Source organism: Zalophus californianus, chromosome 8, assembly GCF_009762305.2.
Source record: "Zalophus californianus isolate mZalCal1 chromosome 8, mZalCal1.pri.v2, whole genome shotgun sequence".
Classification (NCBI taxonomy): Eukaryota; Metazoa; Chordata; class Mammalia; order Carnivora; family Otariidae; genus Zalophus; species Zalophus californianus.
The window spans coordinates 123,710,923-123,738,591 of record NC_045602.1 but is presented as its reverse complement, the minus strand read 5'-3'; the positions used below and the strand labels follow the sequence as shown (position 1 = coordinate 123,738,591).

Genomic DNA, 27,669 nt, shown 5'->3' with positions numbered 1-27,669 from the left:
GTCACCCACTGGCTTGGCTCCTGAACCAGCTGGGAGCTGGCTCCAGGGCCTTCTGGTTACTAATTAACCCTGGACCTGAATCACGATGCCCGGCTGTACCCACTGGCTTCTAGACAGGCCTGGCCCTGGGGACCCTCTGAACTTTAAAGAGCTACCGCACAGTTAGAGCTGTGTGACCTTGGGTGGGTGACTGCAGCTCCCCGAGCCTCGTGTGGATTGGTGAGGATGGTGTGTGTCCTGACCCTCACAGGGAGGGTCTCTGAGGTCCCTTTCAACCCTGTCACATTGCCATTCTCTGAAATGCCTCCCACCCTGCCCCCCCGCCAGGTCCAGCCCAAATGCTAACCTCAAATGGTCTTCCCTCATTCCACCAGCTGAATCACATCCCCTTTCCCTTAGTGCCTGGAGGTCTGACCATTGAAAGGGTTGGTCTCGCACTCTCCTCTGGCCCGTCCCTGGTGGGGACCACCGGCCTCTGAGATTAGCCCTTCCCCGGACACCCCCAGGGACGGACCGCTCGTTCTGTCCCGAGCCAGCCTTGTTGCCGGACACCTCCCGCACGCTCTCGTGCCCAGCCAGAGCCTGCCGCCCAGAGCTCAGCTGCTCGGGCACCTTTTGGGGAACCATCCTGGGAGGAGAACCATGGCCGAGCTGAGCCCCGTGCTCCACTCTGCCCTCCAGAGACCTGGGGCTCAGGAACCAGGGCTCAGCGCCCCCCAGCTCTCCCTGAAGGAAGGCTTTCTCCTGGTGGATCTGAAGCTGCCCAGACTGAGGGTTCCAACTCAGGGCAGGGGCAGACCCGGCCCGCTGCACGGGGTTTGTCACCCGGCCTCCTCCACTGGCTCTTCATTGGGATGTCAGCAACTTCTTAATCGTTCTAGGGTACCCCGGAGAAGCCCTGCATGCCCTGCTCCCCACCTCCACCAACACACACAGGGGCTAATACTTGGCCTCTGCCCAGAGAGGGGCCGTGGCTGGCCCAGGTGCACAGAGCAAATCGGCGCCAAGTCCTGGGTCCTCCCCCTTCCCGAGCTGTCCCGAGCTGTCCCGCTCCGGCTCCACCAAGCTCCTGCTCCCCTGCATTCCCAGAGCCAGTTTTTAAACTCTCCCATGACGGTGTTGCATAAACCATACCGAAAAAGTCCAGCATACAGAAGAATGGGGAATAAAAAGTGAAAGCTTCTCCTCTAACCCATGTCCGGTCTCATTTCCAGAAGTAACTGCTGTGAACCAAACGGGGACCATCCTTCCAGACCTTTTGTCTACAACCTAGTCTACATACCTCATATGATTTTCCCAGGAAAACGGGCCATACCCTACATATCGTTCAGCAACTCACTTTCTCTCGCATGCATCTTTCCCTATCAACGCGGAGTCAGCTTTTTTTTTAAATGTCTGCATCACATTCTATAATGTGGGATTAATTTCCTTGTCCCTGTTCCCTCTTTACTGTTTCTTTGCTTTTGGACATTTAGGCTGTTACCAATTTCACAATAATTCTAACAAGGCTGCAGAGAACCTCGTGGTGCTAATATCCTGTGGCTTTGCGCTCTGTTTCTGTCTGATAAACTCCTGCAGGGGGTAGTGCTGGGTTAATTTTGACCTATCTACCAAATTACTGTAAAAAGTGGTACCAACTGACCCGGCTATCAGCGGTGCTTAAACTTGCCCTTCCCCTCCGTGATGCTGCAGAAAACAGCGAGGCCCCTCCTGCAGCGAGGCCCTGCCTGCAGAGGTGCATCTCCTCCTCCGCCTCCACCTTCCCCTGCCACCCTCCCTGTCCCTTCCTCTCCCTCCTCTCCCGTCGGCTGACTGGACTCTGGTCTGGGTGCGAAGGCCAAAGACATGTTCCCAGGGATGAGAAGGGCAGCCAGAGCCTAAAGCGATGGGCACCCACCTCCGTGAATATTCCCTCCACCTTGACATTCAGCCCACTTTTCTGTGCTTTGTCGGGTCCCCCGCCCACACTCTCACCACATGCCCCACCTGCACACACCCTCTGCCTCTCACACCTGCAGGGTCATCCACAGGCAGAGGGCATGAGTGGTGTAGGATCTGTAGGGGGCAGTCTGTTACCCACACGAGCTGGACGCAGGACCTTTGGGCCAATGGAATTCACACATAGGCCAGAGATGGGCCCCCAGGTTTCTTTTTTTTTTTAAGATTTTATTTATTTATTCATGAAAGACAGAGAGAGAGAGAGAGAGAGAGGCAGAGTGAGAAGCAGGCTCCCAAGGAGCAGGGAGCCCGATGCGGGACTCGATCCCAGGACCCTGGGATCAAGACCTGAGCCGAAGGCAGACGCTTAACCATCTGAGCCACCCAGGCGCCCTCCCAGGTTTCTTTAGGAAAAAAAAATTTTTTTTTAGAAATGGATGAATGTACAAAAATTTAAAAAACCAAATAGGGGGGCGCCTGGGTGGCTCAGTCATTAAGCTTCTGCCTTCGGCTCAGGTCATGGTCCCAGGGTCCTGGGATCGAGCCCCGCATCGGGCTCCCTGCTCCGCGGGAAGCCTGCTTCTCCCTCTCCCACTCCCCCTGCTTGTGCTCTCGCTCTCTCTCTCTCTCTCTCTCTCTCTCGCTAGCTCTCCCTGTGTCAAATAAATAAATAACATCTTTTAAAAAAATCAAATAGGACTAGGAGGTAGATAATGAAAAAGATCAGTTTCTTTGCCATTTCTCAACTTTTTTGTAAAAGCTGCTTTGTTCGGTATTTACTTCCATTTGTCGAAATCACATGATTATCCTGTTTTTCCTTTTGGTTTTAAACATTATTAAGTGGATTCCTTTCTACTGTGGAACATGAAGCTTCAGATCTCACCCATCCAAACACACACTTCTGCTTTTCCTAAAGGTAATACTGCCTCCTTTGACGGTTTGAAACACTGAATACACACAAACACACACACACACACATACACACGACAATTCTCTCTTAAACTTTGATAGAGCTGAAAATATCCTCTTCATACAATAATATGACAGTTTTGGTTCATTTGTTTTGTTTTGTTTTTCATCCTTCCTGGAGCCTTTCACATTCCTCTCCTCTCACCTGGACAGTTGCTCAATTGTCAACCTGGCTCCTCCTTTCCCATCACTCTGCAAGTTCCCTTCATCTCCTTTTTTTTTTTTTTAAAGATTTTATTTATTTATTTGACAGAGAGAGACACACAATGAGAGAGAGAGCACAAGCAGGGGGAGCGGGAGAGGGAGAAGCAGGCTTTCCGCCGAGCAGGGAGCCCGATGCGGGGCTCGATCCCAGGACCCCGGGATCATGACCTGAGCCGAAGGCAGACGCTTAACTGACTGAACCACCCAGGCGTCCCCTTCCTTCTTTCTTTTTTCCTAATTTTGAATTGTGGGTAAATCTATTTAACAAAATTTGCCATTTCAACCATCTTTTTAAAAAAAAGATTTTATTTATTTGAGAGAGCGAGGGAGCATGAGAGAGCGCTCGAGCGTGAGCGCGGTGGGGGTGGGGAGAAAGGCAGAGGCAGAGGGAGAAGCAGACTCCCGGCTGAGCAGGGAGCCCCACGAGGTTCAATCCCAGGACCCCGGGACCATGACCTGAGCCAAAGGCAGATGCTTACCCGACTGAGCGAGCCAAGTGCCCCCATTTCAACCATCTTTAAGTGAACAATTCGGTGGCATTAGGTACATTCACAGTGTTGTACAACCACCATCATTATCTATCTACAAGACTTTTTCATCGCCTCAAAGACAGACTCTGCAACCATTTAAGCAATAACCGGCCATTCCCCCTCCTTCCAGTCCCTGGTAACCTCCAATCTACTTTCCGCCTCTATGGACCTGCCTATTCTAGATATTTCTTATAAGAGGACTCACGGAGTATTTGTCCTTTTGTGCCTGGCTTATCCCACTTAGCATCATGTCTTCAAGGTTCCTCCATATTGTTTAATCCTTTTTTACGGTTGAATAATATTCTGTTGTATGGATAGACCACGTTTTGTCCACCCACTCACCTATCGACTATAGATGGACACCTGGGTTCTTTGCACCTCTTGGCTATCGTGAATAATGCTGCAGTGAACACGGGCAACAAGTACCTGTTTTCAGATATTTCAGGTGTATACTTAGGAGTGGAATTTCTGAGTAATGTCGTAATTCTGGGTTTAGCTTTTTGAGAAAGCAAACCCCTCCTCAAGCAGCCAACCTATTTTCAAACCTGTTACATCCCAACCAGTGGTTTCTCCACACCCTCGCCAACAATTATTATTTTCCAGTTTTGTGATGACAGCCATCCTGATGGGTGTGAAGTGGTAGCTCATGGTGGTTTTGATTGACATTTCTCTAACGACAAATGCTGTTGAGCATCTTTTCATGTGTTTGTTGGCATTTGTATATCTTCTTTGGAGAAAGGTCTAGGCAAGACCTCTACCCATTTTTTATTTGCGTTGTTTGTCTCTTTGTTGTTTAGTTTTAGGAGTTCTCTATATATTCTGGATATTGAACGCTTGTCAGATGGATAATTTGCAAGTATTTCCTCCCATTCTTTAAGTTGTCTTTTCACTTTCTTGATAAAGTCCTTTGATGCACAGAAGTTTTTCATTTTGATGAACTTCAACTTGTCTGTTTCTTCTTTTGTTGCTTGTGCTTTTGGTGTCACATCTAGACTCCACTGTCAATTCCAAAGTCATAAAGACTTACCTCTAGGTTTTATTTATTCTAAGGGTTTTATGGTTTTAGCTCCTATATTTAGGTAGTTGACCCATTTTGGGTTCCATTTTTTATATGGTATAAGGTAGGCATCTAACTGCATTTTTTTCACATGTGGAGATCCAGTTGTCCCAGCACCATTTGATGAAGAGACTGTACTTTCCCCAGTGAATGAACACTTTTCCAAAAATCAATTGGCCATAGATGGTTGGGGTTAGTTTTGGACTCCCAATTCTCTCCAATTGGTCACTATGTCTGTCCTTAGGCCAGTATCACACCGTTTTGATTACTTTATATTTGCAGCAAGTTTTGAAATCAGAAAATCCGAGTCCTCCAACTTTGTTCTTCTTCAAGATTGTTTTGGCTTTTAGGCTCCTCTTGCTATTCCGTATGGAGATGAGGATCGGCTTTTCCATTCCTCAAAAAAGGCAATTGACATTTTCATAGGGTACTTTGGGTAGTGTTGACATGTTAACAATCTTAAGTCTTCCTAGACATGAACATAGATGTCTTTCCATTTATTTAGGTCTTCTTTAATTTCTTTCAGCAATGGTTTGTAGCTTTTAGTATAGAAGCCTTTCGCCTCCTTTAAATTTATTCCTAGGTATTTTATTCCTTTAGATGCTGTTGTAATGGGAATTGCTTTCTTTTCTTTCTTTCTTTCTTTTTCTTTCTTTCTTTCTTTCTTTCTTTCTTTCTTTCTTTCTTTCTTTCTTTCTTTCTTTCTTTCTTTCTTTCTTTCTTTCTTTCTTTCTTTCTTCCTTCCTTCCTTCCTTCCTTCCTTCCTTCCTTCCTTCCTTCCTTCCTTCCTTCCTTCCTTCCTTTCTTTCTTTCTTTCTTTCTTTCTTTCTTTCTTTCTTTCTTTCCCTTTCTTTCTTTTTTCTTTTTTTAAGATTTTATTTATTTATTTGGCAGAGAGAGAGATAGCGAGAGCAGGAACACAAGAAAGGGGAGTGGGAGAGGGAGAAGCGGGCTTCCCACTGAGCAGGGAGCCCGATGCGGGGCTTGATCCCAGGACCCCGGGATCCTGACCTGAGCCGAAGGCAGACACTTACCAACTGAGCCATCCAGGTGCCCCGGGAATTGCTTTCTTGCTTTCCTTTTTGGATTGTTTGTTGCAGGTGTTATAGAAACACAAGTGACTTGATTTTTGTGTGTTAATCTTATACTCTGCAACTTTACTTAAATTATTAGCTTTAGCAGATTGCTTGTGGATTTTTTTGTATATAAGATCATGTCATCCATGAATAGAAATAGTTTTACTTATTCTATTCGAACTTAGGTGCCCTTTACTTATTTCTCTTTTTTAAAAAAATTTAAAGATTATTTATTAATTTATTTGAGGCGGGGGGAAGGGGCAGAGGGAGAGAGAGAGGGGGAGAGCAGGGAGCCTGACCTGGTGCTTGATCCTAGGACCCGGAGACCTTGTCCTGAGCTGAAGGCAGACGCTTAACCCACTGAGCCACCCAGGTGCTCCTCACTGCCTTTATCTAATTGCTCTGGTGAGAACTTCCAGGACAATACTGAGAAGCAGTGGTGGAAGTGGGTTTCCATGTCTTGTTCTAATCTCAGAAAGAAAGTCTTTTACCATTGAGTATGATATTAGCTGTGGGTTTTTTGTAGATGCCTTTTATCATGTTGAGAAAGTTCCCCTCTATTCCCCAGTTTTCTGTTCTTACTGTGAAACGGTGTTGGATTTTCATAAATACCTTTTCTGCATCAATTGAGATGATCATTTTTTTCCCCTTTCATTCTAGTAATGTGGTGTATTATATAGACTGACTTTCTTATTTTGAACTACCTTGCATTTTTGGAATCTTCCTCTTTTTTGACTTATTCTCATTTTTTAAAAAAGATTTTATTTTTCCGAGAGAGAGAGTGTGAGCACGAACGGGGCGGCAGGAGGCAAGGGGGAGGAGCAGAGGGAGAAGCGGACTCCCTCCCCACGGAGCAGGGAGCCCTATGTGAGACTCGATCCCAGGACCTTAGGATCATGACCTGAGCTGAAGGCAGACGCTTAACCATTTAACTGACTGAGCCACCCAGGTGTCCCTTATTCTCTCACTTTGATGGAGCACATCATCCAATGGTTTTCTGAGGAAAGGTTCGTAGGAGATAAAAGTTTGAAACTTTGTATGTCTGAAAACGTTCTGCCTTCACATTTGACAGACAGCTTGGCTGGGTACAGAACTCTAGGGGGGAAATAATTTTACTTTGGAATTGTGAAGACATTGTGCCACTCTCTCGCTTCCAGCACTGCCATTGAGTTCAATGCTATTGATTCATGTTCCTTCCGATGAGACCTGTCTTATTCCCTTTGGAAGCTTTTTAAATCTTCTCTTTGTTCTCATGATTCTGATATTTCACAATAATGTAGCTTAGCGTCATTCCTTTTACATCCATTGTGTTGGGCATTGCATTCAGTGTAACCTTTTAGTTTTAGAGACTAGCTATCTTTCAACTCTGAAATTTACTTTTTTAAAAAAGTTTTAAAAAATTTATAATTTCTCTGTTCTCTCTTATTGGCATTTCTGTTAGTTGTGTATTGGACCTCTAACTAGTCCTCTAATTTTTTTATTCTTTCCCATTTTTCGTCTCCTTGTCTTTTTCTTCTACTTTCTGGGCAGTATCAACTTTATCTTTCAACCTGTGTGTTGAATTACCTCTGCAATCAATTTTAAATTTCCAAAAGTCCTGTCTTGCCTCTCAATGTTTCTTTTCCTTTTATAGCAGCCATGGCTGGTAGAGGAATGGCTTCCACAAGTGGAAGGACCAATTCTTCTACTGAGATGGGTAGGACAGAAGGAGGGGTGGGTATGGGTGGGAGGAGACTGACAGATGAGGTGGCAGGAAGGTGGGGGTATTCCTTCCGATGACTTCCGTTTTCTCTGTGATATAGATGATGAACACATATATTGAGATAACAGGGAAGGTTAACGGGGCAGGAGGTTTGAGGAGCATGAAAAGGGAAATCAGAGGTAACCCCTTCAAAACCCAGCTGCAGGGCGCCTGGGTGGCTCAGTCGGTTAAGCATCCACGTTTGGCTCAGGTCATGATCCCAGGATGGGGTTTTCTGCGGGGAAACTGCTTCTCCCTCTGTCTGCCCCTCCCCCTGCTTGTGTGCTCTCTCTCTCTCTCTGTCAAATAAATAAAATCTTTAAAAAAAACCAAGGAAAACAAAAACCCAGCTGCTTCCTGAGCAGCCCTGAGAGTCCATACTGAAGCCAGAGACCATCAGGCAACAATGGCACCAATCGGCTTAGTCAGATAACCTCCTGGTAAAGGTTGGAGAAGATGGGCTTGGACAGCCCTGTGGTTGGTACTCTAGCTGAGTAGTCTGGAAGAGCAGTAGGGCAAAGAAATGAAGGATATTGGCAAGAAAGGGGTTGATGTCATTGGACAGGGCATTTCTGCCACTTGTCCGTTTGTTCACAGTCTCTGGGAAACTTAACGAAGTCTAACTGTTCAGCTTGACATTTCCTACCTGAAAGTTTGATGTTATTTTAAAAACTGGAGGAGGGGCGCCTGGGTGGCTCAGTCGTTAAGCGTCTGCCTTCAGCTCAGGTCATGATCCCAGGGTCCTGGGATGGAGCCCCCGCATCGGGCTCCCTGCTCAGCAGGGAGCCTGCTTCTCCCTCTCCCACTACCCCTTGCTTGTGTTCCTGCTCTCCCTATCTCTCTCTGTCAAATAAATAAAATCTTTAAAAAAAAAAATAAAAAATAAAAACTGGAGGACTTCATTGAATTTTCTGCCCCTGTCCATTTATAAACTGTCAAGGATCAGGTCTTATTCATACTGTTTTCTGGGGGTTCCCATTGTTTATATTTCTCAGTGTAGACAAGTATACCCATTTATCTTTATCCTTCGTTTCTTATCTTTAAAACAGAATAAGGACCCCCTAACAACAAAGAGAATGCTTTATTCTCTTAAGGGGTGCCTGGGTCGCTCAGTTGTTAAGCGTCTGCCTTTGGCTCAGGTCATGAGCCCAGCGTCCTGGGATCGAGCCCCACATCTGGCTCCTTCCTCGGCGGGCGGGAAGCTTGCTTCTCCCTCTCCCACTCCCCCTGCTTGTGTTCCTGCTCTCGCTGTCTCTCTCTGTCAAATAAATAAATAAAATCTTAAAAAAAAAATAGTGGCACTATTGATACTCATTTTGTTTTCTGGATGTTTTATCATGAAAATAGAAACAGACCCTGACTGCATATCATCCAGATGTTCAAAGTTTATTTATGTTGTTTCAATACACTGACAAAACACGACAGTTTGTAAATTTTTCTCCTTCAAGAGTCAAGAGTCACTTTATCTTAAACCAGAGAAGTCTCTTAAAGCACGCGCACGCGCACGCGCGCACACACACGGAAAGTACAAAAACAATTCCACCAAAGTGCATGTGAATGAAAGTGCAAACGGGCTTCATTTTCAAACTCTGGACTCATTCTCTCTGCTTCAGAAATTAAACAGAAAGGTCCTCACTGACCTCAGCCAGGGCTGGGCGGGGGGGCTGGGCGCGGCTGCGGCTGAGAGCAGGGCCCTGGCCCCGACTCCCTCCCTTCACCTGCACCCTGGTCAGCGGTCCGCGTGTGAAGATCTCCTCTGGGGACAGGATTGGGGGGAAGGGGCAGGAGGGCACACTGCTTTCCCCCTTTTTTCCGGTTTCTTTCCCAGGAGTTTGACGTGGGTGCAGAAAGTGCTGAGGCCTCCTTCTGGCGAGGCCCTGCGTGGATCCAGCCTGCCTTTCCCGCAGGCAGGCCTTCGTGGGTGGCCGGCAGGTCCGCCGCCCAGCCCTGCTCCTCGGGAGCGCGGAGGTCCCGCGGCACAGCCGGCACAGCCGCGCAGCCTCGCTGCCTTCTCCTCACACCACGAAGCCCGTTTCTCCTCAGTTTCAAAGAGGAGCAGACCCGGCCAAGGAGCTGGGGAGTTTCGCCACCACCCAAGGGAACCAAAGGACAGACGCCCAGAAGGGCTCCTCCTGACTCTTGGCCAAGGGGACACCAAAGCGACCTCTGTAAAGCTGAGCCTCAGCCAGAGGCAGGGCCTGCCCGCTTTCTTCCCAGGAAGGGTGTGCTCAGAGCTGCCTTTAAGGCCCACAAGGGCAGGAACATCCGAAGTCCTGTGGGAGTTCAGCGGGGCGGCTGACTGGCTGCCCTGCAGAGCCGTGGGGGCCCATGTGACAGAGGGTCCCGTACCGGGCTGCGGCAGGACATCAACAGAGCTTTGGGTGTCCCACTTCTGTGGGAAAGCTAAAGCTTCATATTTTAACAGTAATAGCCCTTGACGTTTTCCCAGCGCTGAGCCTCACAGATGCACCTGTCCGGCACTTCTGAGGGTGCCCTATGGGCACACACATCACAGGACTGAGGGAATGGGCCTGGCTCTGCACCCTGCAGGCCCCTCGCAGCACCCGGGGCCACGGGAGGGAGCCTGGCGGTTGTCCCTCACCCCCCATGGCGGGGGGGGGGCAGCTGCTGCCGCGCCCTCTGCCTCTGCCCCACCCTGGCTGGTTTGGCAGTGGATCAGGGGAGGCTAGGCCCCCACCTGGACAGAAAGGTTGAAGTCCCAAAGGCCCGGCAGGCCACCTGGCTGGCAGTTGCAAAGGGAGAGTGGTAAGAAAGGCTCACAGCTCACGGACACAGAGGATTCAGACAGAAGAATTCACCTTCCCAACTTCCAGCTTCAAGGGGACTTTGTAAGACTCCTCAAGAGCAAGACATTTACGGGACAGGCCGAATGTGATGTTGTGAGGTATGTGTGCTAGACCACGGCAGCAGGCCTGGCAGGCATGGGGTCCTCAGCCCGGGGGCAATACCTTGGCTGAGGTCCATGGCTGCAGGTGAGGATGCTGTGCCCAGCTTCGGGGACCATTGTGCCTGCTGGAGCTGCCCCTCTGGCCAAAGACCCGAGATTGTCTGACATACCCTTGGGCCGCCTCTTCCCCACACCTGACACAGGAAGGGCATATGGGGAACAGATGTGGAGCCTTAACCTGTTCTGCACAGGTAAAAAAGGCTCTAACCACCTACTCTGCTGGAAGCGGGCCTTGGCGTGGGCCACCAAGACGCCAGCTGTCCAGCACAGGGCATGCTCAGGAAGGCATCTTGGCTTGGAATCCCCCGCTTCCGGGCGAAAGGGAGAAAAGCAGCCAGAGACTCCCAGTGGATCCTTTGACAACCTATTTCCAAAGCTTACCCATCTAAGGGGGAAGGGCCAGTGGGGTCTGGGAGGGCCATGGCTGGGGGCCTGGTCCAGGAAACCCGACAGTGGAATGAGTACATATGTTTGTGGCTGGGTCACTTCTTGGTCGGAGCCAAGAAAAGAAAAGCATGGAGAGAGGCCCAAGAGAAATGAGCCTCTGACCGGAGGACTCCCGTTCAACCAGACTGTCCTTAACCGCTAAGAAGAAGACCCTTTGGTGATCACACAAGTCAGCTGGAGATGTGGGGTGGCTAGAGGCAGGGCCCCTCCAATCCACTCCCCCGGTAATGTTCCCCCCAGCCCAGTCACACCCTCACTGGTGTGCCTGGTGGCAGATGAGCCCCAGGACTCAGGGGCTAGGGCTCCCAAGTACCTTGCAGGAAGCAGCCCCGGAGAGAAGGAGGGCCACCTCTGGTAAGACGTAGAGGGTGGTGGGGGTATGGGTGGGGTATGAGGAACTCAAGTCGGGAAGGAAGCATCAGCTGCAGAGGGAGGCCCGGCTTGGGCTGGAGGTGAGCCCAGCCCTGAGCCACTCACTTTAAGGTGTCATCGGCGTTTTTGAACATGAGAATGGCGTTATAGATCTTCAAGGCTGGACCCAGCTTGACGCTCATGATCTTCACAATGTCCGCCTGTGTCAGCAAAAGGAAGGCCTCGCCGTCAATCATCTGAGGGGTCGGGAGAGGGAGGCGGAAGGCAGAGAAGGTGGAGAGGGCCGTGGGAAGGAGTGACGGAGAGGTGGGGTATGCGTGGGGAGCGGGCGGGGGAGAAAGAGAATCGGAGTCAAGGATGCATGGGGGGCGGGGAGGACAGAGACGGGAAGAGGAAGGAAAAGGAGAAAGGAGGGAGGGAGAAAGGAAAAAAGGAAGTAGCGATGGGGACAGAGAAGGACAGAGATCTCCACTGGCTCCCCCATGTTCACACACACTTTTTTTTCTGCTGCCTGGTCTGATGTCAGTGTGTATGTGCTTAACGTCTTCTGAGTCCCCACAGACAGCGGCCTCAAAACACCTGCTGTTGTGCTTCCCCCACAAAGCCCCGGGTCAGTGTCTGCGCTGCTGGCAGGTCAACAGGCAGACACCGGGGACACGCGCAGGGGATGCGGTGTGATGTACACAGTGTCACCTACGAGCTGTTCTTGCCGGGGGGGGGGGGCTGGGGGGAGAGAGGACGGGAGAGTGATTTAGTCCGAATCTGGGCACACTTTCCTGAGCACCATCAGGGCCAACTGCCAGACTGGACAGACTGACTACCCATGAGACCATCCATCTGCCTTGCCCTAATGTCTCACTCATGACACATCCCTCGAATGACTGTTCTGTGTCCCAGCTGGAGAGAATCTTGATGTGTGTGTCCGAATGTATCATTTCAGCCCGACAAAGGCCACTCCCTGGAGCATGGACCAGATCCTGGGAAGGGTCATCCTCAGCTCTCACGGAGGTCCTGCTCCCCACTGAGACTCCATTTGATGCTGGCAGTCCACCCTGTGCCCCTGCTGGCCACTGCTTTTGTACCCCAGACCATGCTGAACCCCAGACCATGCTGAACTGAGATACGCAGCAGGTGCCCTGGGGGGGAGAGAGCCCTTCTTCTGACAAGGGGAGGATGCTGGAGCACCTAACTCTCGCGTGGCTCTGTGGCTAGCTGACGACTGCACTCAGGGAGCACTGATTTATGACTGTTGTCACGGAGGGAAGACCTCTAACGGGTGCCACATGGCTCCATCTCGTGAAACAGGTGTGGTGAAGGTGTGCCTTAGTTATCAAATGGTAAGTTGTATGAGACTGGAAAGGCTTACTAATATCAGAGATGACAGAATCAAGATTTAAAACAATGAGACTATGAAACCAACAAAATAACATTTAATAGGGATAAAAGTAAAGTTTTACATTAGGTTAATTAAAAAAAAAAATCCAGTGGTACAAGTAACAAACTGGAAAATGTGGTTAGACTATAATGGATAATTGATATAAAGGCACTTGGGGACTTTCGTGACCTCCAAACTGGTCTGATGTGGCTATAATGAAGCTAGTGCAAACTTAATTTTTGATTAAAAAAAAAGATATATATATATATAGGGTTTGTATCTAGGGGAAGAGAAAACAACTCAAATATTCCTTAACAGGAGAACTGTGGGCTATTCATAAAATGGAGCACTACTCAGCAATACAAATGAACAAACTACTGGTATGCACAATAACATGGATGAACCTCAAAAACATTACAGAGTGAAAAGAGACAGACACCAAGAATAAAAGCTGTACCCCCATTTATGTGAAGTTCAAGAACAGGTATAACTAACTTACGGTGCTAGAAATTTGAACAGTGGCTGCTGATGAGGGCGGGGACTGACAAAGGGGCCAAGAAAGAACCCTCCACTTTGATGGGAATGTTTTATATCTTGGTTGAAGTACTGGGTTCAGGGTACATACATCTCACAAAACTCGTGGAACTGTACTTTTAGGATGCGTGGATTTTGCTCCAGGTACATTTTTATCTCCATTAAGAAACATCTGGGTGTCGGTTCAACAATTCTAACAAGAGTGCCACTGTGCTGAGTGCAGCTGATAAGGGGGGGGGAGGCCGTGTCTGTGTCAGGGTGGGGGGTTGAGGGGGATTCCCTGTACCTTCCTCTCAATTTTGCTGTCAATCTAAAACTGCTCTATAAAAATAAAGTCCTTTTAAAAACAAAGCCAAAAAGCAGGTACTGGAGGACCCCACCAGCATGTTCTGTGCTGGGCAGAAGGCATCTGAAACCGGTATACGGCTCTGAACACATACGTTACAGTACGATCACCAGCCTAGGAGGCAAGCACCCAGAGCGGGTGGAGTTATCCTCCGCCACGCAAGGATACTATGAAGAACTGGCTGTGTTGGGTCTGGATAAAGAGATTCTTCTCAGGGGAGAGGAGCAGACTTCTTTATCATGGGCGCCTGACCTGTAGGGGGCCTCTACCGGGAGTTGAGGCTATGATTTCCTGGGTGATGGGGGACGGATGTGTGTATTCTTTGGAAGGAAGATCTAAACAAACTCCAAGGTCCCTTCCAGTTTCAAACTGTGTAAATTGGGAGAGTCACGACAAAGTTCTTTACTTAAGGATGACTATTAAGGGCCAGAACCACCACTGACCCCCACTGTACCAGGCATTCTCACAGAGTGATAGGATTTGTGTATTGTTCTATAGCAGGCTAGTGATATAATTGTATTAGACCTTCTGGTACAATGATCCATTCATCATTTCCAACGCTCACGACGGCCCTGCAAGGTTGTCATCAACTTAGCCCTCATTATCTCTTTTTATCTCATTTTATAGATAAGAAGATGCCGACTCAGACACAGTAAAGAGCTCAAACTGCCAGAACTGGGATTCACACCCACACTGTCTGTGAAGCTAGGGTTCTTTTATGTACAACTCACTGCTTCTTATCCTCAGTAAGCTTTTGGGTCTTGGAATTAAGTATATGTTAGGATCCTTGCAGTAAAAGGCAGACGTATGCCATTCAAGACCCACTTTAACTCACTGTCCCTAGTGAGCTAGGTCTGGAAGACAGGCTGGGTGCAGAGCAGAGGAGTGAATGGAGCCCTGTCTCCAAGAGGCATTTTCCTTCCTGCCGTGATCTGAACACAGGGTTCAGGCAAGCTGGGCCACAGTCCATACCGGGTTTTTCCCAGAGACGTGGGTCACTGTGACCAGTCTCCCGCAGGCAGGACAACAGAGGGCCCTCCCTAGCAGGGGGCAGCGCTGGCGAGGGCATCCGCTCCCTGGTCGCCTCAGTGGCTGACCCTTCTGTCCCCACTCTGCACTTGCACCTCACCTCATCTTTGAAGAGTCGTGCCTGGTCCTCACAGCCGGTCAGGGTGTGAACGAAGCTGAAGACCTTGGAAACCAGAGAAGCACGTGTTGCCAAGGGGACGGGGGCTTGGGAGTGCAGGGGGAGGCGGGCCCACGTGCACTTGGTGCTCTCTGGGCTTGGACAGCGTCGCTTTTTCTTATTAGCCTAAGAGGACCCTTGCGTCTCTGCCGCCGGGTGAGCAAGGTGGGGCCCAGGTGAAGCGTCTCTCCCGCCAGACTTGCATGGGAACTAGCAGCACGTCCCTCCCCCACCCACCAGGGGAGGCCTACAGACCCATCTCGCAGCCCCTGCCGGGCACCAAGAGGGACGGCGGACAGGCTGGAGGGGCAGCAGATGCTGTGAGGGGCAGCGTCCGCCTCTGCCTCACCAGGGCCTTTGCTGAGCCCTCCTGCCAGGCTGTGGTGAGAGGGCAAAGTAGGGGACAGGAACGGGGACGGGTCCTCGCTCTCACCTCGTCAATGGTCCACTTGGCAACCGTCGAGGCCGAGATGCCCGCCACTCCCGGCAGGAGCTTGCAGTGCTGCTCCCAGCACATGGACAGCGAGCGGTCCGGGTGGGCCGACAGGGCCGACATGAAGAGGGACTGGTGCACGGCGTCGGCGGCTAGCGCTAGAGGCAGAGGCCGAGGCTGCAGGCCGATGCTGAGGACTCAGCTGCTCCCCGAGGCCCGCTCGTACCCATGCCCCTCGGGAGGACAACGGCCCCCTTCTGAGTGAGAGTCTCGCAGAGCCAAGAGGGAGGGCGACGGGACCCCTCATGCACTGCTCGCTCCCCCTGGTTAAGTGAGTCTCTCGCTTTGCGGACTCTCGGGAGTCAGCCGTGAGGAAGGACCCGGCCCCATCTCTCTCAGGCTGTATCACCCTGGGCCCCACAAGATGCTGAGGCATTCCCAACAGTTCTCCAGATGCTCCACACCAGAATGGCCTCTAACAGCCAAGACTCTCAGCCTGGGCAGCAGAAGCCCGTTCGGTTTGCCCTCCTTTTCCTGAGGCCTTTGGGGCCCTGACCAACTGAAGCAGAGTCAGGGGGTCTCCGTGTGGGAACCCCCCGCCCCCGGAAGCTGCGGCCACTGTGTCCGGCTCCGCTCCTCTCCCCTACCCCACCCCAGCCTGCTCCGCTCCACCCCCTGCCTACGCTGCCCGCCGCTCTGCCTGGGGCCTGCCTCCCAGCCTCCAGCCTCGGCTGCTGCTAGGGGGTCTCAGGAGTGATGCTGCTCTGCGGGGCCTCCTCCTTGGCCAGGCCCGGCGCTCACCTGCCTGGACTTCAACTCCCTTTGGCCTCTCTGACGAGCCTGGCCCCTGCCTACCTTGCCAGCCTCAGCAGGCCCTGAGCCATGTGGCCTCTGCCCCACGGGGCCTGCCCTGCCTCTCTCTGCTCACAGCCCAAGAGAGCTGCCTCTTTGCTGTTCACTGGGCGTCAGTTCTGGACCCGAGGCTGCCCCTCGCCACCGCCCCCTTCTCGTCACAGACGGTCCCTGCCCTGATCCTTTGGGCCCCTTAGCTTTGGCCTTTCGCCCCGACCCTGCCCCTCGCAACCACCCGCCGAGCCTCCAGGATCCTATTAGGATCTCCCCCCACCTCCCCGCGCCGCCCTCTGTAGCTCCTCCTGCCTGCTGCCATCCCTGCTCATCGGACCCCAGGAGCCGGCCTCCAGCCCCACGAGGGAGCCGCTCCCGGGCGCCACTCAGCCAGCTCTCGGTGCCTGCCGGCGGCACCAGGAGCCTCTCCCTGGGCAGCCTCTGCCCAGCGCTTCATCTCCTGGCCATCTCCTGGCCAGAGGAGGTTTGGCCTCCTGCCTCTGAGGCTGTTTCTGGTTCTCCACGTACCAGCGGAGGGGTCTTGGGGGACAAGGCCAAGAGGCTGTAGGGAGCCCTGCTCCTTCTCTTTCTTCCCCAGAGCACGGGATGGGGGCTCTTGCGGGCAGCAGGTGTCTTATCGAACTGCGAGCCAACTAGGGACAAGTCAGAAGCTGCTGGGTTTTTGGTTTCTTTGGCCTTACAAACAACAGAAATGTATTCCTCACGGTCACGGAGGCTGGGAAATCCAAGATCAAGGCAGCAGCAGATTTGGTATATGGTGAAGGCCCACTTCCTGGCTAACAGCCAACTTCCCTTGCTGGGTCTCATATGGTGGAAGGAGCAAGGGAGCTCTTGGGGGTCTCTTTTATAAGGGCACTGATCCCATTTGTGAGGGCTCCACCCTTATGACCTAACCACCTCCCCAAAGCCCCACCTCCTAATACCATTTGGTTTCACATATGAATTTGTGGGGGGACACAAACATTCAACCTACAGCATTATTATTATTATTATTGGGTAAGCCCTTCCTCACCCTCTCCCGCCATAGCCTCAGTCTCTGGAAAGACAACTTCCCAAGTTCTCACGATGCTTCTGGAATGAACACACAGGCATGCGCCTCCTGGTGGTCAGAACCTGGCCCTGGACGGGAAGCTGGCCAGGTGTCCCACAGTCAGGTAGAGAAGATGCCCACTATAGTCCCGTCCCCAGAAGTCCTCACTCTGAGGGCAGGGAGGCTGGCCAAGCCCCTCCTCACTCAAGCCTGAAGCCTCAGGAAGTGCCTTCTGCTTCCACCAAGAGGAGTATGGAACGGCAGCACGAGGAGGTCAACCACACACACAGGGCTAATAATACCAGTAGGTACTGGTGCTAAGCCCTTTACTTGACCTTTTTATTTAAGCCCCCTACTACCTTCTGAGGTGGGCATATCATCAGCATTGCACAGATGAGCAAGCTGAGGCTCAGAGGGGGGTCACCTGCCCGAGGTCTCCCAGCCCGTAAAAGGCCGTCTGACTCCAGCACTGTGCTTTTAACGACCATGCCATATAGTCCAGGTTGCAGAGACTGTTCCTGAAGAACTGGAAGAGCTTAAGTCCTGTCCACAAACTGAGCACTGAACCAGGTGATCTCCCATGGTCTCTTCTAGCCTTAAGACCATGGGCATTCAACTCCACTAAGGCAAGAGCCCTAGAGCTCCTGCTATCTATCAGGCCCTGTGCCGGTGGCTGAAGACATGAGGTGAATCTGTCACCCAAAGGAAGGCTCAGTCACCTTGTCCCTCCCTTTGGAGCATGCTATGGGCTTCACTGTATTCCCCCCAAATTCATATGTTGAAGCCTTACCCCCAGTACCTCTGAATGGGACTATACATTTAATCCTTGACCAATGTGGGGGTGAGGGGCACCAACACCCCATGCAGTCAAAGTCCATGTATAACTTTGACTTCCCCAAAAACTTCACTGCTAATACCCCACTGTTGACTGGGAGCCTTACCAATATAAACAGTCAATTAACATAGATTTTGTATGTTATATGGGTTATATACTGTATTCCTACAATAAAGGAAGCTAGAAAAGAAAATGTTAGTAAGAAAATCATAAAGAAAACACATTTATAGTACTGTGCTATAAAAAATCCGCACATAAGTGGAGACACGCAGTTCAAACCCCTGTTGTTCAAGGGTCAGCTGTATTGGGAGACGGGTCTTTCAACAGGTGATTAAGTTCAAATGAGGCCGTTAGGGTGGGCTCTCATCCAGTCTGGTGTCCTGACAAGAAAAGCAATTTTGGACATGCGCAGAGAGACACCGGGAGCACACAGGCACAGCGGGCAGACCACGGGAGGGCACGGCGAGGAAGCGGCCACCTGTGAGCCAGGTGTGAGGTCTCAGAAGAAACCAACCCTGCGGATACCTTGATCTTGGACTTTTAGCCTCTGTACGTGTGAGAAAATAAACTTCTCTGTGGGTTAGCCACGGAGTCTGTGGTACTTGGTTGTGGCACCCAAGCTAAGACAAAGGAGATGGAGGGGTGAGCTGACATTTGGACTAGGTGCGTTCAGCCTGTTATACCAGCACATAGAGCAGATGTCAGACCCGAGTCTGAATCCCAGCTCTGCCCCTTACAAGGCGAGTGACTTCACCTCTGAGCCTCCCATTCCTCTTCTCTCAGCAAAAGAGAATGGTGTCCACGTTCCAGGATGCCTGTGAGGGTCAGCGACCATGTCCGTAAGGCACCTGTGACAGTGCTCGGCCCTCAGTAGGTGCTCAGTATGTTATTGCTAAGTACTATTCCTAAGTACTATTATTTCAGGTACTCGATGCCTGAAAGAAGTATTATTCATGTCCTCAAATGAGACTGAGACTCGGAAATATTAAGTGACTTGCTTAAGGTCACACAGCTAGACAGTGAGAGCCAGGCCTCCCTCCCAGGAGGCCTAGAGGCTAGAGGAGCAGGGCTAGGGGGCATCCTCCTGCCACACAGTGGGGAACCCAAGGCCCAGAGAGAGGCTCTGTGTCTCCTGCAGACTCACAACAAGGTCTTGGGTGAAGTGGGACTGGAACCCGAGGGGACTCCTGTGCTCTCACCACTGCAAGGACGTGAAAGCAAGAGGCGGCCACCCCACCCGCTGCCCCCTCCGGGTCCCCCTCGTGACTTCTCCCCCCAGTTACCACGCACTCACTGTGAACATTTTGTGCAGGGCATGCGGTAGAGGAGTCAGGACTTACTCGAGAAATCTTCTTGCGGGATCTTCCGGTACTTTGGAGGACGGCCAATCCTGGAGAGAGAGGGACCGGGTCCGTGGCAGGGAATCAGTGCCTGGCCTGGCCCCAGAGGACACGAGTTCCTGCACCCTTGCCCTCCGCACCGGCCGTGATGGCGAGGCTTCTTCCTTAGGGAGAAGCCCGTGAGGTTCCTCTTACGGGCCGAGGCCTCTGTGTCGGAGAACTCCGCCTTCAGCCGACTCTGGTTCCTCTCAGCCAGGGGGCAGCCCGAGAGGCAGTGGTGAGCTGTAAACTTGCCTGTGACGTGGCCGGAACCATCACAACCAGGAGTGGGGCACTTCCTGGGCAAGAGGAAGAAGAAGAAGGCTTAAGTTGGGCTGAATCCCCACTTGTTCCCACTGAGCCCTTCCCAGCGCTGGCCCCATTCGCAGAGTGTTTTGGGGAGCCGTGATGGGCCGTGCACTGGAGGTGTAGGAGGGCCCCTCCCTGAACAATGCCTGAGGGTCTCTTAGCAGGAGCCCCTCACTCACCGGTGGTGGAAGCTGTACTTGGAGGTCCTAGTGTGTGGCAGGCTCCGACAGCTGAGAGGGGGACAGCCCCCAGGGGAGGCAGAGCTGGGCTCTCTGGGTCCTGGGGGAGCAGGAAGAAGAGTTAGCATAGGGTCCTGGGTTGGGGATGGGATGGGGGGATGGAGGGCAGGGAGGGCAGGAACAGTTTCTATGGGGAAGCTCAGCACTAGGAGCTAGCTCCCCAGCTGCGGGGCCCTAACCTAGACCGTGACATCATTTCCTGCTACTGAGGATCTGCCCCTCTTTGGGGTATGGGGGCTTGGCTCTCATTTCATGCTGAAACCCCAGGCGCCCTGTCTCTGAGAGGAGAACCCTAGGGGAGAAGATCAACTCAGAGCTGGAGTGGGCGAGGCAGCTGAGAAGCCACACCAGGCACAATTATGTTACCCTGTCTGCTTCCCTGTTTCATTCTCAAGGCTCTGGTAACTTGCTTTAGGCCCTACTCATGCTTGGAGAATAATCGAGAAGGATCAATACCCCATGTGTCTTGGAGCTGGGAGGTCTGATGACCTGACCTCCCACCCCACCTACAGGGACCAGGATTGTAGTTAAGGTAACCTGGTTTCCTTAGCAAACATAATGTCTGCTCTGTGAGGCTCTGCTGGATGCTGAGGGAACTCCCCGGGTGCATAACTCTCTCCGAGGCTCATGATCCCAAGTGAGCTTGCCCCTGGACAGCTCAGTACCCTAAACCCAATAGCTGGGGAAGCCAGAAGCATGGCTCAGTGTAGCAGAGACCACTGAGGCAGGGAGGATGGGGGAATCCCACAGCTCACTGTGGGCACTAGAGCCCAGCTGTGCATGTCGGTCAGAATCCCTTGGGCAAGCTATAGGAGAGGGACTGTCAGAGCTCACGGGGTTGGGCTGGACATCAGTAGGAAAGGGTCAGAGTGTCCTAAGGGTACACACGGAGAGGAGGCTGCAGGGGATGCCCTGTCTTGGAGCACCAGCCCGCGGGGTGGATGTCCGGGTGGTCGGCGTCAATCCAGAAGTCATAGGCATGACTCCAGCCATCAAAGTGGAGCTGGGGAGGAAAGGCCGTTGGAGGTCAGGTGTTCCTCGTGGAACCCAGCTCAGCCAGGAGGTCCTCCAGGCTCCTGGCGGCTCTCCCTGTCCCCGGGGCCTGTCAGAAGCGACATCCCGGATGGAAGAACCAAGGGGCCAACCTCACAATAACCCACCTCCGCCACCACATTTTCCAAGGGCCTCACTCATTTAAGTTACTGGCATCTTCCATCAATCCAGGCACAGGACAAGGGTCATCAGGCCCACTTGATAGGCTCAGAGAGGGGAAATGACTGGTCCCAGCCCACAAAGGTAAGTCACAGATGAGGCTAGAGCTAGACCAAGTTCTTCAACCTCGAGTGTAGAGCTCTCTTCCTAGACCTGCAGCCTCCCTTATGTCTGGCTCATGCCATGCCCTTGACCTCTAGCCAGTGTACAGAATTCCTGCCCAAACAGCCTGTCCACTCCCTTAGCCCGAGGTGCCCGGGGCCACCTTTATCCGATGGTCCTCCACATCTTCCACGCTGGCTACGCGCACCAGGGCTGGGTTCCTGCGGTCCACGGCTTCCAGTTTCATGTTGACCAGGAAGCTGTGTGGGGGCCGCTGCAGGGGACAGCAGCTTTCAGGCCAAGGCCCAGCTCAGCGGAGCCGAGGGGCCAAGGAGGGGGAGCCCAAGTGCCGTGCCTTGGAAATTATGGCCTGCCAAAGTGGGGATCACTCCATTTGGCTGGCCGAGTGCTCCATGCCTTCCCAGAGGTCAACTCTGGGATCAGAGAGAGCTGACTCACCACCTTGAAGGCCCAGGTGGGCACAGCAGAGGCCCCGGTTTCTTCCAGATATTTCTCCCAACAGAAGCCATCAGGGTCTGGATAGTCTGGAGGAGAGGATGAGAACAACATCTCGGGACCAGGAGCATGGAAGGGGTACAGCACCCCACCCCCCACCACCAGAGCCAGCTCCCGGCTGAGGCTCCTGAGGCAGAGGGGTGCTGGCCAGAACCAAGCACATCACCACCCCACAGTTCACAGGGCTGTCTGGGAAGCCTGGCTCCCATTCCCCCTCCTTGGCCCTGCTGCTCCAGCCCCAGCCCCAGCCCCATTGGAAACTTTCTTTGCTTTGGAACCCCGCTCCTGTGCTGAGGGGGTCATTTAACTTTCTTCCTTAAACCTCAGCAGAGCCGGGGGCTAACAGGTCTCTCCTAACATCAAAGACTTCTCAACTCCCAAGCAAAGAAGATGAGGCTCCAGGACACTTCCATCCCCTCACTGAGATCCTAAAGACCCAGCTAAGGAGGCACTGCTAAGGGATCGGAGGAGAGGGCTATGGGGCCAGGCCCAGGAAAGGGCATTTTCTCAGGCTGCAGGGTCACCTTGTGGAGGAGTGAGGGGCTTTCCTTGCTTCTGGCACCAGCCCACCGGGTGGATGTAGGGACTGCTGGGGTCACACCTGAAACCAAGAATACTTCACTGTCCCGAGTGACACTCTGAGGATGATGGCAGCACGGCTTTAGTGCCCTCCCTCACTCTGCTGCTTAGGGACAGCTACACCGATGGCTGATAAAAAAGTCTGAACACTGCAGCATTAACTACAAACGCTAGGACTCCCATAATGTCGAAGGGAAAATCATGAAACACAGCGGCTTGCTCAACCTAACCTTGGTATTTTTAGATGAAACAACTAATATTACATTGTGTTTCTTAGGATGCAGACCAAAGCCAGTGATAGCCCAGAGCCAAAATCAATGTCAGGCCCAGGCAGGGGCCACGTGGCGCCTGAGGTCTGAAAGTACTGCCTCCGGCCCCGGCCACCCCGCCACCCCCAGGCCAAGTCTGGGCCCTCCCACTACCAGTAGTCGTAAGTATCGTCCCAGTTGTCAAAGTGCACGAGGAAGCGGCTGTCCACCACGTCGGTCACGCTGGCCACACAGACGAGGGACGGGTTCATGCGATCCACCGCCTCCAGCTTCATGCCCACCTGGAAGCCCAGGGGTGGGGGGCTCTGGGGGCAAGAAGAGGGGCTGCCATGGCCAGGCCCAGGCTGGCTAGCACGAACCCAGAACCCCCTGGCACAGGGAGGAGTAGGTTCTCTAGGAGTCATGCCTGGGGTGGGGCGGGGCGGGGTAGGGGAGAAATCAGCTGAGAAAGAGGGTCCCTCCAGGGCAGAATCTTAACCCCCAGCCCTGAGCCACTCAGGAGCTTTCAGTCTCCAAGGTATGCTCACAGGCAGCCTCACAGGCAGGAAGCTACCCATTCACCCCAAGGAGTCGGCCAGGGTGAGCACAAGCCTCTCCTCCCCAGATGAGCCTGGCCTAGCCTGCACTGAGGCAGCTGGGGCAGCAGTGGGGTGTTGGGGAGAGGGGAGGAAGGGCATCTGTCAGGCATTAGCTTTAAAAGCTGTCATCTCCCCCTTGACCTTTACTACAACCCTATGGAGATGGGTACAATCATCCCCATTTTGTAAGTTAAATAACATGCCCAGGACCGCAGTGCCAGTCAATGGTGGGGCCAGGAATTAAACAGCTTGACTTACAAGACTGCATTCCCTGTCCTAATAGTGGGTAGAACGCCCCCAATCACCTGGGAACCTGGGGTCAGACTGCGGTGGGGGAGGAAGTGTCCCTGTCTGTGTGGCACGGGGACACTCCGACCCATGGGGATCCTGCACTTTTGATATGGTGACAACTTTAATGGGGGTTCCCTCAGTCTCTCAAACCTGTGGCTGGGGATCAGGAGCTACTTTAACTGCTGGATAAAGCTGTCAGCTGCCTTGAACAGAGACGGGGACAAGGAATGAGTGTTGGGACTAAGTGGGAGAGCTGCAGTGTTGGTCAAAGGGAAGGAAAAAGCAGCTCCCAGAACAGAGGCTTGGACCTTCAATCAAGATCTGCAGAGCAAACCAAAGCAAGAAATGAGAATAGGGAGATCCCAGTGCCCGGGCTGAGCTGGTGGGCCAGGGATTCGCAGCGGGTGCTCAGAGGAGAGGGTTTGTGCAGTAGGGCGGAGGGGGAAACTGGGCGGAACCTAGAACCAGCTCCCCCTCTGGCCCTCGGCCGGCCTTTCAGTGGGAGAGGCCAGAACAAAGCTGAGGGCACTGGTAGGTGCGCTCTCTCCTGATGAGTCAGGACAGCCTGGCTGGCCGCAGGGATTCTGTCCCAGAGGGTGGGGGTCCACTCTCGCTCAGGGACACTCACGTGGCTCTGGCTCGCAAACAGGTGCTTGGGGGCGGCCTGAGCTCGGGTGCTGCGCAGGTACTGGCTCCAGCTGAACTCCTCCTCCTTGTAACCTGGGCCCCTCAGGGGGGAAGAAGAGAGTGCCGTGCAGACAGGGGCTGGGCCGCAGCAAGGGCGCCCCACACTGAAGCCCCAGAATCGGGAAGGCCCAAGGACCTCCCAACCCTCAAGCGCCTGCCCAAGGAAACCCTGCTGAGGTGGGACATGACCTGGGTAGAAACCCAAAGCGAAAGGGCAAAGCAGAAGCCCTGGGGCCTAGTCACAGCAGGATTCGATGAAGAGAGGCTAGCGGTGGAACAGGGAATAAGGAAGGGGGACCCACGGGGAAGAAGGGAAGGTCGCTGTGAGTAATCCAGCTAGGCCTTACCTTTGGGGGGCTGCAGCTTGTGCCCAGTCTTCTCAAACCAGCCAGCGGGGTGAATGTCAGGGGAGTTGGCATTGATCCAGAAGTCATGGCACTCGGAATACCCATCAAAGTGCAGACGTAGGCGGTAGCCACACACCTAGCCCCATGACGGAGAATCACAGGGACTCGGGTGCCGGCAGGCACCCCCTCCCTCTCCCTCACCTCTCCTGGCCCAGCCTGGTGGTTTCGAGGGTCTCGAATGCTAGCAGGATCCCCAGCCCACCACTCTTCCCCCATCCTGAACCTGGCCCCGTGCTCTCCCATCCCTCGTTGAGGACAGAGCGTGTACTCGCGAGCCCTGAGTTCTGGGTGTGAGACAGGTGGAATCTATGACATCTTCCTGCCCTTTTGAGCCCTGGACAGAACCCCAAGGGCACCTACCAAGGCTCAGGCTTATTCAGGGCCCCTGATGGCCTTTCCTTCTGCCACCATCTCTCACTGCTTTCCACTCACACACTGCTCTGACTTCACCAAGCTGATGGCAGCTCTCAGAACTTGGCACCCTGTTCCATGCCCCAGTACTTTTGCTCGTTTTGCTTCTTCTGCCTGGAACACCCGACTTGTTCACAACTTATCCCTCAAGGCTTGGCAGGAGGACTTTCTGTGAAGCTCCTTCTGCCCCCTCGGTGCTGCCCTCCTCAACACCTGTTGGCCACCCCCTGCCCCCCTCCGTGGCATGTCGCTGATGTGTTCATCTCACTGATTCCCACGCTGTGAGCTCCTAGAGGACAAGACCTTGGTTGGACGCACACCAACATCCCTGCCCTCAGGATCTCTCCTCCTCGGGCTCCCCCAGCACTGAGGGATACAACATTCAGTAATGTCACCACACCCAGTACTTTGGTGTTTGTTCCATTTTTTAGCTTTCTGTGTGTTCCACCATAAGCCCCTACAGACTGTGCACTTTCTGAGGGCAGGGCAGCGTCTCCCTCATCTAAACCAGGCCCTCCATGCCCCCAGCAGTCCCCGTCAGTCTACCGAAAGAGACATCGCCAGAATGTGGGTGCAAGCCTCAGCTCACCTCGGCCACGGTGAGGATGAAGTACATGGACGGGTGTTGAGGGTCGATGCCTTCCAACTTCATGCCCGGTCTGAAGCCATTCTTATTATGAGTGACTGCCTGGTACTGTCAACGCACAGATTGGGGAGGACCCAGCCTCCATCCAGTCTTATCCTTGCCTAGTGGGCTTGGGGTGAAGGAGCTGCCTTTAGGCCCCACCCGCCTCGTATTACCAAAAGGGTAACTTATTTGGGGATCTTCAGTGCAGGGATTCAGAGCAGGACAGACTAGTTCCCAGGTCCTCTGAAAAATGTGGGCTAAGTCAGGGCTGGACTTAAGGGCTCCCCCTTTTCCAGGCCATGGGAAGATCAGCGTACAGAACCGAGTAGAAGGTACCGGGATTCAAAAGTCCACAGGTGCAGTGATGGGTGAGCCTGGGTCCCACCTCTCTACTTCCTCCTACCCTGAAAGCCTCTCAAGGTGAGCCCTTTCCTACTCTGGGACCCTAACCAGCCTCTCCCCCTTCCATTCTGCCAGTGTTTTGAGGGCTATCAGACACACAATACACCAGAAGGCCTGAGTTTGGTGGTGAGTTCCTGGACTGGGCATACAAGCTCTTCCCAGGTAGAAATTATCTGACTCACGTCCTGGAAGAGGCTGACAGGGGCAGTCACAGCCTTCTGCTCCTCGAGGTAGGACTCCCATGACCAGCCTTCCTTCTTCTCCCCTGATGCTGTGGACAGGAGACAGACAGACTGACCCCTGGGCTGCTCCCGACAGACTATTCTTCTCAGTTTCCCCCAACTCAACTCTACTTTACCTGCAAAACAAACCCTTGTCTATGATTGCGTGCCGCCCTCCGGGGCCTCCCAGCCATGATGGCACCAGACACAGGGGCTCAGACCTCAGGCGAGCCTCGTTCTCCGGCGGGGCTACGCCAAATTCCATCCGCCCTCATCCCCAGGCCAACCGGCAAAAGTACTCTGGACTGCAGAGTATGTAAGTGAGGTTACAAAGTCTCAGCCACAGAGGGACCCTGTTCTCTGACAAAGCTGAGTAACAAGCTCTGAGCCAGAGGACTTCATCACAGTGCCACCTAAGCTCACGGAAAAGAAAGGAAAGAGAAAATGTAGAAGGAGGAAGAAAGAAAGGAGCGAGATCACAAAGAAATAAGAAACTCTTGTTTTTCAATTCTTCCACTGAACACACAGAGGTACACACAGAGACACAAATACATATATGTGTGCTTGGTGTGCCCACAGAATAGAGACAGATTCTATGGCCCTCCCAGACATACACATGCCACGTGACACGCGCACACACGCGCGTGCACACACACACACGCACTGTGGTCAGGGCCTGCCTACAGCCCTCGGAGTCTCCAGGTCCTGGGGAGGGGGAGACAAATTCCCCTGCAGGAACTTCAGGTTAGCCTGCAATGGAGACCCGGCCTCCAGCACAGACGAGAAACATCATTTAAAGACCAGAATAGCTGGCAACGTATAAGGTAGGCTCACAAAGTCAGCCTGGGCTGCCTTCAACTGATGGCCACAGACAATGAAAGAGGCAACTACTTGCAAAAATCAATTCATATCCCTTGGGTAAATAGCTCCATCTTCTTCTAGTAACTTCTATGCCCCCATTTTTGTCATCTGCAATATGCAGACAACTTCATCTACCACAGGGAGTCGTTTGGAGGAGCAAATGAGATGCTATGAGTAAAAGATCCTCATGAAATGCAAAGTGGTGGTCTTGAGTAAGTCTGTCTTTTTTTAAAAATTTTTTATTGTTATGTTAATCACCATACAGTACATCATTAGTTTTTGATGTAGTGTTCCATGATTCATTGTTTGTGCATAACACCCAGTGCTCCACGCAGAACGTGCCCTCTTTAATACCCATCACCAGGCTAACCCATCCCCCCACCCCCCCCTCCCCTCTAGAACCCTCAGTTTGTTTTTCAGAGTTGAGTAAGTCTGTCTTATCTGGATTCTAGCTCTGCCATGCTCTGGTTCACTTGGCTACTGCCCTGGGTCATTCAGATGTGGAGTGCTTTGTCACTCATGAAGAAGCTTTTTTCTTTAGTTGGAACCTAAGTGGCTAGAAGCACCTCCCTAGGAGCTGCCTAAGTTCCCTGGTCACTGTACTGAGCCTGACCCAGCTGGGCCAAAGCAAGGATTTTCTTCATCAACTGATCCACCAAGCCATCAGACT

At 52.7% G+C, this 27,669-nt stretch overlaps 1 protein-coding gene across 9 annotated transcripts in view; it reads right to left on the bottom strand.

Annotated features, from left to right (window-relative positions):
• Positions 1-10,411: 10,411 nt before the first annotated feature.
• The window catches only part of L3MBTL1 (L3MBTL histone methyl-lysine binding protein 1), a 32,638-nt gene continuing 15,380 nt past the window's right edge, over positions 10,412-27,669 (bottom strand). The window contains exons 8-22 of one of the 9 annotated variants that reach the window (XM_027623151.2): positions 26,100-26,188; positions 25,477-25,581; positions 24,417-24,552; positions 24,011-24,102; positions 22,667-22,818; positions 22,190-22,266; positions 21,609-21,694; positions 21,313-21,423; positions 20,724-20,838; positions 19,776-19,875; positions 19,389-19,586; positions 19,249-19,298; positions 15,177-15,334; positions 14,687-14,749; positions 10,412-11,538 (exon numbers count right to left, since the gene is read on the bottom strand). In XM_027623151.2, coding sequence (XP_027478952.1) covers positions 11,404-11,538; positions 14,687-14,749; positions 15,177-15,334; positions 19,249-19,298; positions 19,389-19,586; positions 19,776-19,875; positions 20,724-20,838; positions 21,313-21,423; positions 21,609-21,694; positions 22,190-22,266; positions 22,667-22,818; positions 24,011-24,102; positions 24,417-24,552; positions 25,477-25,581; positions 26,100-26,188 — 1,667 coding nt within the window. In that variant the 3' untranslated portion in view covers positions 10,412-11,403. Of the gene's footprint in view, positions 11,539-14,369; positions 14,750-15,176; positions 18,289-19,248; positions 19,587-19,775; positions 19,876-20,723; positions 20,839-21,312; positions 21,424-21,608; positions 21,695-22,189; positions 22,267-22,666; positions 22,819-24,010; positions 24,103-24,416; positions 24,553-25,476; positions 25,582-26,099; positions 26,189-27,669 lie in introns of those variants that run through there. The other 8 variants (XM_027623149.2, XM_027623150.2, XM_035728950.1 and 5 more) reach the window with 8 other exon arrangements.